The sequence below is a fragment of the Cebus imitator genome, unplaced genomic scaffold, assembly GCF_001604975.1.
Source record: "Cebus imitator isolate Cc_AM_T3 unplaced genomic scaffold, Cebus_imitator-1.0 Scaffold2, whole genome shotgun sequence".
Taxonomy (NCBI): Eukaryota; Metazoa; Chordata; class Mammalia; order Primates; family Cebidae; genus Cebus; species Cebus imitator.
In genome coordinates, this window is record NW_016107317.1 from 803133 (window position 1) to 816108 (window position 12976).

The following is a 12976-nucleotide window of genomic DNA, read 5'->3' on the forward strand; positions in this document are numbered from 1 at the left end:
TGGCTTTTTATTCGGCTGGGAGTCTTGGCAGACTCGCGTCTCAAGAACCGAGCTGTTGTTCCTCAAATTTCTTATTGTGTCTTTACTACATGAAGTAAACAAACGCTGGCTGGGCATGGTGGCTCACACCTGTAATCCCAGCATTTTTAATGGCTGAAGCAGGCGGATCACCTGAGGTCAGGTGTTTGAGACTAGCCTGGTCAACATGGCAAAACACTGTCTCTACAAAAATACAAAAATTAGCCAGGTTTGGTGGTGCGTGCCTGTAGTCCCAGCTTCTCAGGAGGCTGAGGCAGGAGAATCGTTTGAACCCAGGAGGTGGAGTTTGCAGTGAACTGAGATCATGCCACTGCACTATAGCCTGGGCAACAGACTGAGACTCTGTCTTAAAAAAAAAAAAAGTAAACAAATGCTGAATTGAAATTGTTAAGTTCAAGTGTGTCAGTTCTTATAAACAACGTGAAATGCCAGTTTTTTGTTTTGTTTTGTTTTTTGGAAACAGAGTCTTACTCTGTTGCCCAGGCTGGAGTGCAGTGGCTTGATCTTGGCTCACTGTGATCTCTGCCTCCCAGGTTCAAGCGATCCTCCTGTCTCAGCCTCCCGAGTAGCTGGAACTACAGGCGCACATCACCACACCCAGCTAATTTTTTTTTGTATTTTTAATAGAGACTGGGTTTCACCATGTTAGTCAGACTGGTCTCGAATTCCTGACCTCTGGTGATCCACCAGCCTCGGCCTCCCAAAGTGCTGGGATTACAGGCATGAGCCACGGCGCCCGGCCTAGTTGCGGTTTTTTACTTTTTTATTTGAGATGAGATCTCACTTTATCACCCAGGCCACATTGCGGTGGTACCATTATAGCTCACTGCAGCCTTGACCTCCTGGGCGCAAGTGATCCTCCTGCCTCAGCCTCCTGAATAAGTGGGACTACAGGTATGAGTCACTATGCCTCGCCAATTTTAAAATTTTTTGTAAAGATGGGGTCTTACTATGTTGACCAGGCTGGTCTCGAAACCTTGACTTCAAGCGATCCTCCATCTGCCTCCCAAAGTGCTTGGATTACAGGCATGGGCCACCACGACCAGCCAAAGTACAAGGTTTCTATGGGCAGTAAAACTTCAGCCCAAACTGTCAAATAACTCAATGGTTTTTGCCTCCATAAAGAGGCAATACAAAGAAAATGGGTTTTCAACACAGAGAAAAACAAATTCCAAGATGCTGGCTGAGGTTAGTATACATGCTGCCTATTCTCCTTTACCTCCTGGTTCTTCATCCTACCTCTGAACTATGGTATCGACGATCTGAAGAAGACCCTGCATCCCAGCAATATTCCTCATCTATAAAATATTGAATTGTGCTCCTTTAAACCCAAAACATATAAGATGATGTCCAGGGAAGTTAGAGGAACATGTGTCAGTTGAAGAATCAGGGGTATGGTCCCTCCTGTCTATCTCCCCAGTTTACCCTGGCCCACATCCCATTTGGAATGACCATGTATATGGAGACAGAGGAGGATATTCTTCCACTTTTAACATCAAAAGGAGACAGCGGAGGTATCTAGATCGAGGTAACAGTTATCCTTTGAGGAGCTGTAACAAGAATATTTGGAAGTGGACCAAATCCAGAATAATCAAGCTTGAAAGGACTATAATTGTAAGTAGTAGCAAATGCTGTTGTGTTGATAAATACAAAGTACAGTCATAAAGGTGGGGGATTTAATCATGTTCCAGAATGATATGGCTGTTAAGGCTTTCCAGGTAAGCCAGAGAGTTGAGACAATCCTTATTCAAGTGAGAAACGAATTTGCCCCTCCTTATCTGCAGGTGAGTGTTAGAAGGACGATGGATGGATTTGAGGCCTTGTAGTAGGACTGAATTCCCAGGATGAGCTCCAACCACCTCTGAATGCCCCAGAGATATCTATGTTCCATGTGATCTGGTCTGCACCAAGTCCATAGAAGCTACACTCACTTTTCCCTGCTGAATTATCAAAATAATTGCCCTTCAGCCCATGCCTCACTACCCTGTAGACAGAATCCACTCATTTCCCTATCACATGGGCTACAATTGCTACTTCAAATGAAAACCTGGGAAGCCAATACCCTGCTGTGGCTGAAAGTGTGTAATTAGCTTCTCTTGCAGCCTGTCCCCACTGATTTTTCTGACGCACGTTGCCTGGAGTGTGCCCTTTCTGAGACCTTCAATGTCTTCTCCACAGCTGGAGATGCCCAAAACTGCACGCAGCACTTCCTGTGGGTGTGGCCTTGCATTCTTAGGACTAAAGGGTACCCGTTACATGCCAAATGGATCACAGGCTCTAGCCACTCACAGATTCACAATGCTTTTAAAAATACAGCAGTGGAGTATGAGTGGCTATATCAGATATGAGGGTTTTCCACCCCCTCCCTTGTCTTTTAAAATATGATTTTGTAATGCTGGCCTGAAGAAACACTGTAATTGGTCAGCCTGGGGTGCGTTTGAAGGCCTTCACTATCGCGTCATTAGCTATTCTCAGGAGAGGAAAGGCGGGTATCCCCCCGGGAGAATGACAACACACTTGTTTCAAGTTAGGGAAGAGCCTGCGGTTCTCTTCCTGAGTTTGGGGGAAAGCGAACACACAATGTTCATTTCCTAAATACGGGATGTGCTGTGCTGGCAGGTCATTTTCCACCATGTCACATCCTTCTGGATGAAGGCAGCAGGGGTCAGGACAGGAAATGGCAAATTCTCAGAATGAGACAAGGCTTTCCCAGGGCAGCCATTGGTTCTCTGGAACTATAAAGCACACTCATCCAGAAACGGCCTCAGATTTTACTTTGGTTTTCTGGAACTATAAAGCACACTCATCCAGAAACGGCAGCCAGAAGTGAATGGTAAGTGGGGAACATGGAGGCATATATTTGGGATGACTTTTTCTCATTTTCTCTTTTTACCTGGAAAATTATTCCTGGTGGACTGGATTATGGAAACATGGAAGTAAAATTAAGTCCTATGAGTCAGGAGATGAGGATTCTAGCCTGGGCTCTGTGAAGGATCAGCTGCTTCTAGAACATGTCTGATACAGGTGATTCTTCCAGACAAGAATAATAGTTTCTGCCCTGATAGCTCACAGCTTTGAAATGCTCTATTTCTATGGGTCATTTGCCACTTTTAAGAAGTTCCTAATAATGAAGAGTACAGTGGACATGAAGATGGGAATCTTGGCAACTAGGCTGAATGTACTTTTCCACCAAGATGTACAACTTGTTAATATCTTCGTCAGTCATCTTCAGTTGGCTTCAATTTAGTACAAGTTGTTGAACAAAAATTTTGGCCACTTTATTCAACCATTACTCATTTTTTTAAAGGAAACTTTCATAATAAAGAGACATAATGGTATTTAATGTAACTTAGTTTAAATTAAGCACCCAGCAAAGATTGATGTTTCTGAAGGCCCAAGGAGCCCTAGTTAGAATAAATAGCCCTAGTTAGAATAAAGAGTGCAAACCTCATTTTAGGTTTGATTCTAAGAAAAGAGCCTCGAAGACTCACAAGCAGAAGAGTTGCTTCAGGCAAGCATCTAACTTAGATTAGTGTCTTCTGCTTGGTAGAAAATATGATTTTTGAGGTTTTGGTGAGGTCTTTTTCATTTATTAGAGAAAGAGAGAAAAGTATGTTGCAAAACTCCTAGGATCCAATTTTCAAATAATGAAAGGGCTTTGCAAACTGTACAACCTATTACTTACAAAGTGTCATCTTAAATAGAGCAAAGGCCTCAGTACTGGAGAAGCTTTCTAATACCACGCCCCTCCCAGCTTAAATCTTATTAACACATAGCTGACGAAGCCCATCGTTAGCGTTCCCTGGGAGAGAAGCAGAAGATGGCACCATTCCTGTTTCCATATGCAGAGATAAGGCCCTGAGAACTTGTGGGGCTCCACCCGGATTCCGGAACAGATCTTCCATGAGAACTTGACCCACGATCCACTGCAAACAGACCCGTTCCCCTAGCGTTGCAGGGGATGCTCCGCTGAACTCGTGCCAACTTCCCGCGGGGGCCCGGGAAGCGGGGCGGGAGCGGCGGCTGGCTTGGAGACTCCAGGCTGATCGTTGTCTGTGTTCCCGCAGGGCATGGAGAGGCCGGCAGCCCGGGAGCCGCAGGGGGCCGACGCGCTGCGGCGCTTCCAGGGTTTGCTGCTGGACCGGCGCGGCCTGCTGCACGGCCAGGTGCTGCGCCTGCGCGAGGTGGTCCGACGTCTGGAGCGCCTGCGCAGACGCTCCTTGGCAGCTAACGTGGCTGGCAGCTCGCTGAGCGCCGCGGGCGCCCTGGCCGCCATCGTGGGACTCTCGCTCAGCCCCGTCACTCTGGGAGCTTCGCTGGTGGCGTCGGCCGTGGGGCTGGGGGTGGCCACAGCCGGAGGGGCTGTCACCATCACGTCCGACCTCTCGCTGATCTTCTGCAACTCCCGGGAGCTGCGGAGGGTGCAGGAGATCGCGGCCAGCTGCCAGGACCAGATGCGCGAGATCCTGAGCTGCCTTGAGTTCTTCTGCCGCTGGCAGGGCTGCGGGGACCGCCAGCTGCTGCAGTGCGGGAGGAACGCCTCCATCGCCCTATACAATTCTGTCTACTTCATCGTCTTCTTTGGCTCACGTGGCTTCCTTATCCCCAGGCGGGCGGAAGGGAACACCAAGATTAGCCAGGCCGTGCTGAAGGCCAAGATTCAAAAACTGGCCGAGAGCCTGGAGTCCTGCACCGGGGCTCTGGACGAACTCAGCGAGCAGCTGGAGTCCCGCGTCCAGCTCTCCACCAAGTTCAGCCGTGGCCACGACCTCAAGATCTCTGCTGACCAACGTGCAGAGCTGTTGTTCTGAGAACATCCTTTCCTCCTAATGACCGAGGCCAGCAAATCATCCCCATGGGATGCTCCAGATTTTGTAGCTCCCTTAGGAAAACACCAACTTGGGTTAGGAGCTGAAGGCAAAAGATGAGAAAAACTGTTTTTGAAGTGGGTGGGTCGCCACAGTCCTTCTTTTCCCATCACCGTGACAGCTGCCTGGGCCTGAGTGCTACGGACTTTTCAGTTGTGTGATTCTAGTGGAAGAATGTGACCCCAAAACTGTTTTTCTTTTTATCAAAACCTTTCTGTCTAAACACAGCTGGACAGACACTTCTGTTTTAAAGTTATTTCAGGGTTCCTGACCCTGCCCTGGTGGCTTGAGCTGAGACTGGAGAGGGTGCCACCCACTGGGTCCTCGCCAAGTCCTACTGGTCTTTGAAGTCCTCAAAATGCCCGTGAGAGGAGGCACTTGCTTTTTAAAGACAGGCACTTGCCTCTCTAGCTAGAGTTTCTGATACAAAGAACTCCAGAATTCAGAGCAAATCAGCCCTTCTCTGAACGTTGTAGGACGGTTCAAGACCCAGAGAGGACCCTGTTCCTCTTTGCTTTCCTCTCAGCTCACCCACTCCCAGATGCAGCCTGAATATGGAGTGGGCCTTTCCTGAGTGGCTCCCAGTCCAGTCCTCCAAGTACTCAGAGGGGAAGCTGCCAAACCATCATCTAAGTCCTGCTCCCTGACGTGACGCAGCTGAGGCCCAGATAGATGGAGCGACTGATAACTTCATTTCCCAGAACCATTGTGTTCAGAAGAGAGTGATGGGTTTTGAGTTAGACCGTCCTGGGTTTGAGACAGGGTTTGTCACTACTGTGTGAGCATAGCCACCTGATCTCTCTGAAACTGTGTAAAACAGAGATGATAAAACCTCACCCTGCTGTGAGACATTAAATGAGCCAAAGTGCCCAGCATAGTGCTGGTTCACATAGTGTAGTCCCTGGAATGGCAAATTAACATCACCCAGGAACTTGTTAGAAAGCAAATTCTTGGACACAACCCCCCAATTTATGGAATCAGAAACTCTGGATGTGGGGCCCAGCAACCTGAGTTTAAACAATTTCTCTAGGTGGTTCTGTGGCACACTAAGGTTTGAAAAGCAGTGCAACAAATGCTAACTTCTAATCCCCTCAATGAGCTTTCACGAAGTCTGACAAAAGACAGACTGTGTCCCAGGAGCCAGAGAGAGAATGATTGTGTGTGTGTGCACGCGCATGTGCATCCTGGGGCAGTGTCTCACCATATGAACTAAGGGATGTAACACTATAAACCCATTAGAGGGCAGTGTTTCCCACTTATTGTAGAAACTGGTACAGAAAGGAATGTGAAGTTCCTGAAACTGAGCTTTCTCTATTACTACCTTCTCCGAAAAGCGCCAGTCCATGTATTTTTTAATTTATTTTAAGTTTGTAATTTAATTATTGTTTATTATTTGCATTTAATTTTATTAAATCACCACATTTAGAAAATAATAAGAGCAAGTTTCTAAATGGGACACTGCTGAGGCTCTTTGCAAGAGATGAGATTAAGTTTGAGTTTCTAAGGCAAGGCATGAGCTGGAAACAGCATTGCTTTCCTTGAATGTCTCTATCCTTCAGGGGGATTTTTTTCCTCTAGTGTTTTAAATGATCCATTTAAGTAAGCGTGAAGAATGTTGAATAGCAACGCCAGAAGCTGAGTTTAAGCTTGTAATGGAGGCTTGCATTGTGGAATATATAACTGAGGAAGCATATTTTTCCTGAACGTGTTTTGCCAGAAGATAACACTTGACCTGGAAAAAGAACCTATTTAGTTCAGGAAAAATAAAAATTTAGAGATATGTGAAGGAAGCACTTAGACCTTGCAAGCCTGATGTCCTATGAGTTATGTCTTATAGGTGACAGACAGAATAGCATGACTTATGGTGGTGATGTGTTACATTTTCACTTTGGGATCTGTAAGAAACTGTCAGTGAAAATATGTACAATTCCTTCAATTTCCATTCTTAACAGCTGTAATGTTGAAAAATAAGTTTAAAAGTTTTTGGGACCATACCTTCGAAAACTGTGCCTCTGTTATTTAATTATTTAATATGCTATAAATGTACCTAATCAACCCCCATCCTTCCCAATGATGGCAGTATGTCTGAGGAAGTATAATTTCAGTACTGGGGTTGGGGAGAGGAGGTGATATTTCTATATTTTTATTTTTTTTCTATAAATTGCAATTGTCTGTATCCTGGTTTATTTTGAAATGTATATTGGTTTATTTTCAAGCTGATGTCATCTCCTAGACTGCCTCACCCAGATGCTAGCATTTTTCTTTTGAGACAGAGTCTCATTCTGTCACCCAGGCTGGAGTGCAGTGGTTTGATCTCAGCTCACTGCAACCTCCGACTCCTGGGTTCAAGCCATTCTCCTGCTTCAGCCACCTGAGTAGCTGGGTTTACAGATGTGCACCAGCACACCCAGCTAATTTTTTGTATTTTTAGTAGAGATGGGTTTTCGCCATATTGGCCAAGCTGGTCTTGAACTCCTGGCCTTATGTGATCTGCCCACCTTGGCCTCCCAAAGTGCTGTGATTACAGGTGTGAGCCACCTTGCCTGGCCAGATGCTAGCATTTTAGATCACCGGGATGTACGTCACATTGTTAGTTGTGTTGTGGGATAAAGGTACAACCATTCCCTAACTCTATCATTTATTAATGCTTAAGTTTAAATTATATTCTTCCAATGCCTAAGCTATTCCCTAGAAATAAACTGGGCGCTTTTGGAAGCAGCAGCAACAGCAGCAGCAAACTTTTCTTGTCATTAGGATATTTTGGATGTATCAAAAGTTCTATACTTTTGAAGTTATGATTTCAGTGGCCCACTTTATATCTAAGGAAGAGTGTCTACTTTGGAACAATACTTTGCACATAGTAGGAACTTAAGGAATGCATTTGAATAATTTAATTGACTGTTTAGCTATCTTAATGAGAATGTGTTGATAACAAAACATCATCCGTCCCTTTAAGTGTGAGTAAGGTTGGAGCCTCTACCAAGATTTAGTCAATTTCAGTTAGATTGATTCTAGAAACAAATATTTATTTATTTCTTTTATGGGGATGTGAGTAAGGCTTTTCCTTAACCTTTTCTATAAATGAAAAGGTTGAAATGTATGTTGTAAAAGGGAAGAAGGAAGGGGGATATTTAGATATTAAGTGTACTTCACAAAAATGCCAGAATTTGAGAAATAAATATCTTTGTACTAAATGTTTAAGTGCTTCTCAGGTTTGCAATCATTTGGGTGGTTTTGTTTCACAATAAAGGAGATTCACTGGTTTCTGCATTTTAAGGATTCAGTAAAACTACATTCTGCTCTGTTAAAAAAATAATCCTTAGCAAACATTCGGATCCTAATTGCTTTGATGCACTTCCCTTGGGCACCTGTCATTTCCAATATGGCAAGTGTCAAAATCAAAAGTATTTACTGGGAGAAAAAAGAGAGGAGTGGTTGTGGAAGTCTCCCTAAATCAGATATGCCAAGCCACTAACCAACGTGGTATATTTCTCAATCAATACTTTAGAGTGAATTGAGATCCTGAGATTCAGACATTGTGCAGAGATAAATGGGAATACAGTCAAACGTAGCAACTCTTGAGTTTATTTTTCCCCACTGTAGCAAAATTAATGCTTTCCCTTTATTGAAATAAATTACTCATTCCTCAAACTTTTTGATCTTTCTATGATTAATTTCCTAGTTCTATGTTTCCTTGGGTATGAAGTAGTAACTTTGAAAAAGGGCAGATGTTTAATCGTTTTCACTTAGAATATTCAGATCAAACTATATGAATCAATTTTTTAAAAGCATTCAATGCATACACAGGAATTCCCTTGTTGCCTTGAAATCAGACTTCCAGCAGTCTCAAAACCTTTGAACATAATTATAACTTGGGAAGGAATTGAAAGGAAACCTAGAATCAGCCAAATTAGCCTTCACAAAATCCAAACACTGAAGAGAGGTGGACAGGGAGGGTGAAGGGCAGCATGTATATCAGGAAAGCAAAACTTTCCTGTAAATCTCTGGGGGACTTAACCTTACAAGTCACCGATCTTGACCATGCAAGGCAGGCTGGGAAATGTATTTTTAGCTAAGAACAACGTAGCCCCTAGTAGTATTAAGATTCTGCTGGTAAGAAAGGAAAGGAGGGTGACCATTGAGTAGGGGGTCCAGCAATCCAAACAAAAAGCCTATTGTGGATGCTGCAGCCAGTTGAGAGCGACTGCTGTGGAGATGACCTCACTATCTGAGTGCCAGCTGCACCTTGGAAACATTCCTGGGTCTGGAGGCTGCACTGTTAATGACTGTACAACCAAAAAAGGCTGTGTTGGCAGGCCCCTGACTGTTTGCAGAGGCCAGCCGCAAGCTGGGATCCTATCTTTGCTGAAACATATGGTATTCCTGTAGTAACAAGTGTCCTTTTAGTTAATTGCAATAAATCTCTTGTTGAGTTGACAGGAGGTTGGGATGTTACTTTTTGCTCCTGGCAAACTCATAAGAGGAAAAGTAAACCCTGCTGTGGTCTGGAATAGGACAAAGAGTGAGCCCTTAGATCTGAAAACAATCTCTTAGCAACCAGAGAGTTGTTAGGAGAGGGGAAATCGTGCTGATGAAGCAAGATCCATCCAGGGGCCAGGAATGCACATTAGGGGTCCTCGGCACCCCCACACCTGACTAGCATTAGCACTGGGTTATGGAGAGAAGGCCCTGTGATACGGTCTTTGCCTGAACACATAGAGACTGTCTGTATGAAGCTATATCTGCAGAAAATAATGCTTAATCTAATTTTGTATTTACACTGTAACCCCAGAGGTGGGAGGACAGGCAGGCCTGTGACCTGATTTGCCCTGAGCTTTAGCCATGGGTCATAGCCAAGGCCTCTTACACACAGGAGCAGCCAGATCCTGGCTTCCTCCAGCATTTGTGTGAATGCGGTCGCCAAATTCACCAAAATAATTGTTAACTGGGAGAAGCTTTTTGTGTAGATGCAGTTTGGAGTAGGAGTGATGTCTAAAAATCTTCCTTTTAGGTGAAACTTCTTTTTCTAGGGCTCCCTGGTTGATAAGCAGATATTTGTTTCTGCCCTTACTTTGTATTAAAACTGCATTATCAAAATATTATTTAAAAACAGTATTTTTCTCACTGCTTAAATAAAATGACACTTCAATAATATTGAACATACAGATGGGATATCTAACAATAATAATAGCTAAGACTTATTGGGAACTCACTAGATACTGTTCTGATTACAATGTGACCTGTATCATTTCATTGACCTTGCAAAAATCTTATGGTTTGCACACTACAATTACCCTATATTATTAGACAAAGTAAGGAATTTGAGAGGCTGCATTGCCAGCATGAGGTGCCTCAGAATTTGAATTCTGGCAGCCTGATTCCAAAGTTATAGTTATGCTCTTTTCTTTCTTTCTTTCTTTCTTTTTTGAGACGGAGTGTCACTCTTGTCGCCCAGGCTGGAGTGCAGTGGCGCGATCTCGACTCACTGCAACCTCTGCCTCCCGGGTTCAAGCAATTATCCTACCTCAGACTCCCGAGTAACTGGGATTACAGGTGCCTGCCACCATGCCTGGCTAACATTTGTATTTTTAGTGGAGACGGCGTTTCGCCATATTGGCCAGGATGGTCTCGAACTCCTGGCTTCAGGTGATCTGCCCACCCTAGCCTCCCAAAGTGCTGGGATTATAGGTGTGAGCCAACGTGTCTGGCCAATCCCAGCACCTTGGGAGGCCGAGGCAGGTGGGTTGCTTGAGTCCAGGAGTTAGAGACCACCCTGAGCAACATGGTGAGACATCATCTGTACAAAAAAATTTTAAACGAACTGAGTGTGGTGTTGCACACCTGTAGTCCCATCTACTTGGGAGGCTGAGATGGGAGGATCGCTTAAGCCCAGAAGGTCGATGTTGTAGTGAACTGTGATTGCGCCACTGCACTCCAACCAGCCTGGACAACAGAGCCAGAACCTGTCTAAAAAAAAGAAAATCTCCTGGCAGTAACAGTCTAGCCAATTAGAAAGAGTAATCTTATGTCAGTAGGTTAGTCAATCAGAAATTAAAATATAGTTTTGCAAGTTAGTATTTATAATAAACGATGTGGGTGTGATTTGAAAGTCATAGAACTTTGCTCTAATCATACCTATGTACGGGCTGGCACGGTAGCTCACGCCTGTAATCCTAGCATTTTGGGAGGCTGAAGTGGGTGGATCAACTGAGGTTAGGAGTTCGAGACCAGTCTGGCAAACATGGTGAAACCTTGTCTCTAATAAAAATACAGAAATTAGCTGGGTATGGTGGCCACACGCCTGTAATCCCAGCTCCTCGGGAGACTGAGGTAGGAGAATCACTTGAACTCAGGAGACAGAGGTTGCAGTGAGCTGAGATTGCGCCACTGCACTCCAGCCTGGCTGACAGAGCGAAACTCTGTCTCAAACAAAACAAAACGGAATCCTATGTACAGAATAATACTTTGCGACGGTCCCCCAAATCTCCCAAATACGGCAAGATTCTTGTAAACAAAACATCTGAAGTAGAAGGACATGATTTATAAGGACCTTTTGCTAACTGCAGGTGCACTGGAACTGAAGATATCAGTAGAGACCACACAGACATGAAGGAATAAATTACTGGTTGAACAGGCCTGTCCAGATCCAATTTTAAAACCTCAAAAAATGAAACTTCTTGGGGTCATTCCATCGAAACTACCACTGACGCTGCTTGTCAAATTTCCTCCTGTTGGGGGTGTGTACTCAATTGCAGTCTAGTAGTTATGGGCTAAAAGTGCTGGAGGCATGTGGGTGAGTAGATAGGTATGAATAGGAATAACATGTTGGGTATCATAAATGTCTTCAAAATCATAATGCTTTGTCTGTGGTTGATTTGATTTTAACGTCGTCCTCTGAGGTTTTGCATAATAAACACCATTAGTTGTTTAATTTTCATTCTTTCTAACCTCTCTGTAACTTTTGACTTTGCCGAATACCCGATTCTTACAGCACCCTTTCTCTTGAATTCTGTGACACCAGCCTTTCCTATTTAGTTTCCTTGACAGCTTCTTTTCTCCTCCAGTCTTAAAGTTCAAGTTTCCCAGAGCCTCAGACCCAGGCTGCCATTCCCCTGACCTCATCACATAGTCCTTCACCGAGCATGTACATTTCCAGGGTCTCAGCAGTCGTGGGTTGGGTGTTGGTATGGATGAAACCAGCTTTAAAGGGTTCTTTGGGGTCAAGTTGAATTTGGTGGGTATCATATAAAACGAAAGCAAATGAAATCATTGACTGAATGAAAAAGGTTGCAGGAAGAGTGTACAAAAGCAGAAGCCCTAGCTGCGTTCCTAGTATCCCATTCCTCTCACTGACGTGCTGTACTTGACTCCAGCCAGATGCAGACATTCTAATCTGAATGTGTAAGAGCAATCTGTGTGTCTCTCATGTAAATTTATCACTTGATACCTTTTATTAAATATGTATGTGCCTACCCCAAGGCTCCTAAGGACAGAAACCATATCACAGACATTGTTAAATCTCCCGCAGTGTCTCTCCGGCTCCTGCCACAGGAGATGCCCAATAGCATTTGTTGACTGAACAAGCAATGTTTATCCTCATGGATATGCTGGCACTGCTTCTTAGAACCTCTGAAGCTAAATTTCTCTGTAAAACTGGCCCAGTTTCACAACTCTTCTATCAAAGGCAACATCAGTCTCCCAGTTGTCCACCTGGAAATATCGTCCTCATCTCTAAATTGTCCTTTTTCTTACTTCCCTGATATACTTTTCTTTTTTCTTTTCCTTTTTTGAGACAGGCTCTCCCTCTAACACGTGGGCTGGAGTGCACTGGTGCGACCACTGCTCACAGTACTCTCAACCTCCCCCCATGATCCTCCCACCTCAGCCTCCTGAGTAGCTGGGATCACAAGTGCTCACCACCATGCCCGGCTAATTTTTGTATTTTTAGTAGAGATGGGGTTTCACCATGTTGCCCAGGCTGGTCTCCATCTCCTGGGCTCGAGTGATCCTCCTGTGTTGGCCTCCGAAGTGCTGGGATTATAGGCATGAACTACCATGCCTGGCCACTC

At 44.5% G+C, this 12976-nt stretch overlaps 1 protein-coding gene across 2 annotated transcripts; it reads left to right on the forward strand.

Annotated features, from left to right (window-relative positions):
- The first annotated feature begins 2468 nt into the window (after positions 1–2468).
- On the forward strand, positions 2469–8558 carry APOLD1 (apolipoprotein L domain containing 1). Of its 2 annotated transcripts, none has more exons than XM_017528081.2 (2): positions 2469–2872; positions 3744–8558. In XM_017528081.2, the coding sequence occupies exon 2, from the start codon at positions 4110–4112 to the stop codon at positions 4848–4850; it is 741 nt and encodes a 246-aa protein (XP_017383570.1). In that variant the 5' UTR covers positions 2469–2872; positions 3744–4109; the 3' UTR covers positions 4851–8558. The 2 variants fall into 2 exon arrangements, with proteins under 2 accessions (XP_017383570.1, XP_017383561.1); XM_017528072.2 differs by having other exon boundaries at positions 4107–8558.
- The last annotated feature ends 4418 nt before the right edge of the window (positions 8559–12976 follow it).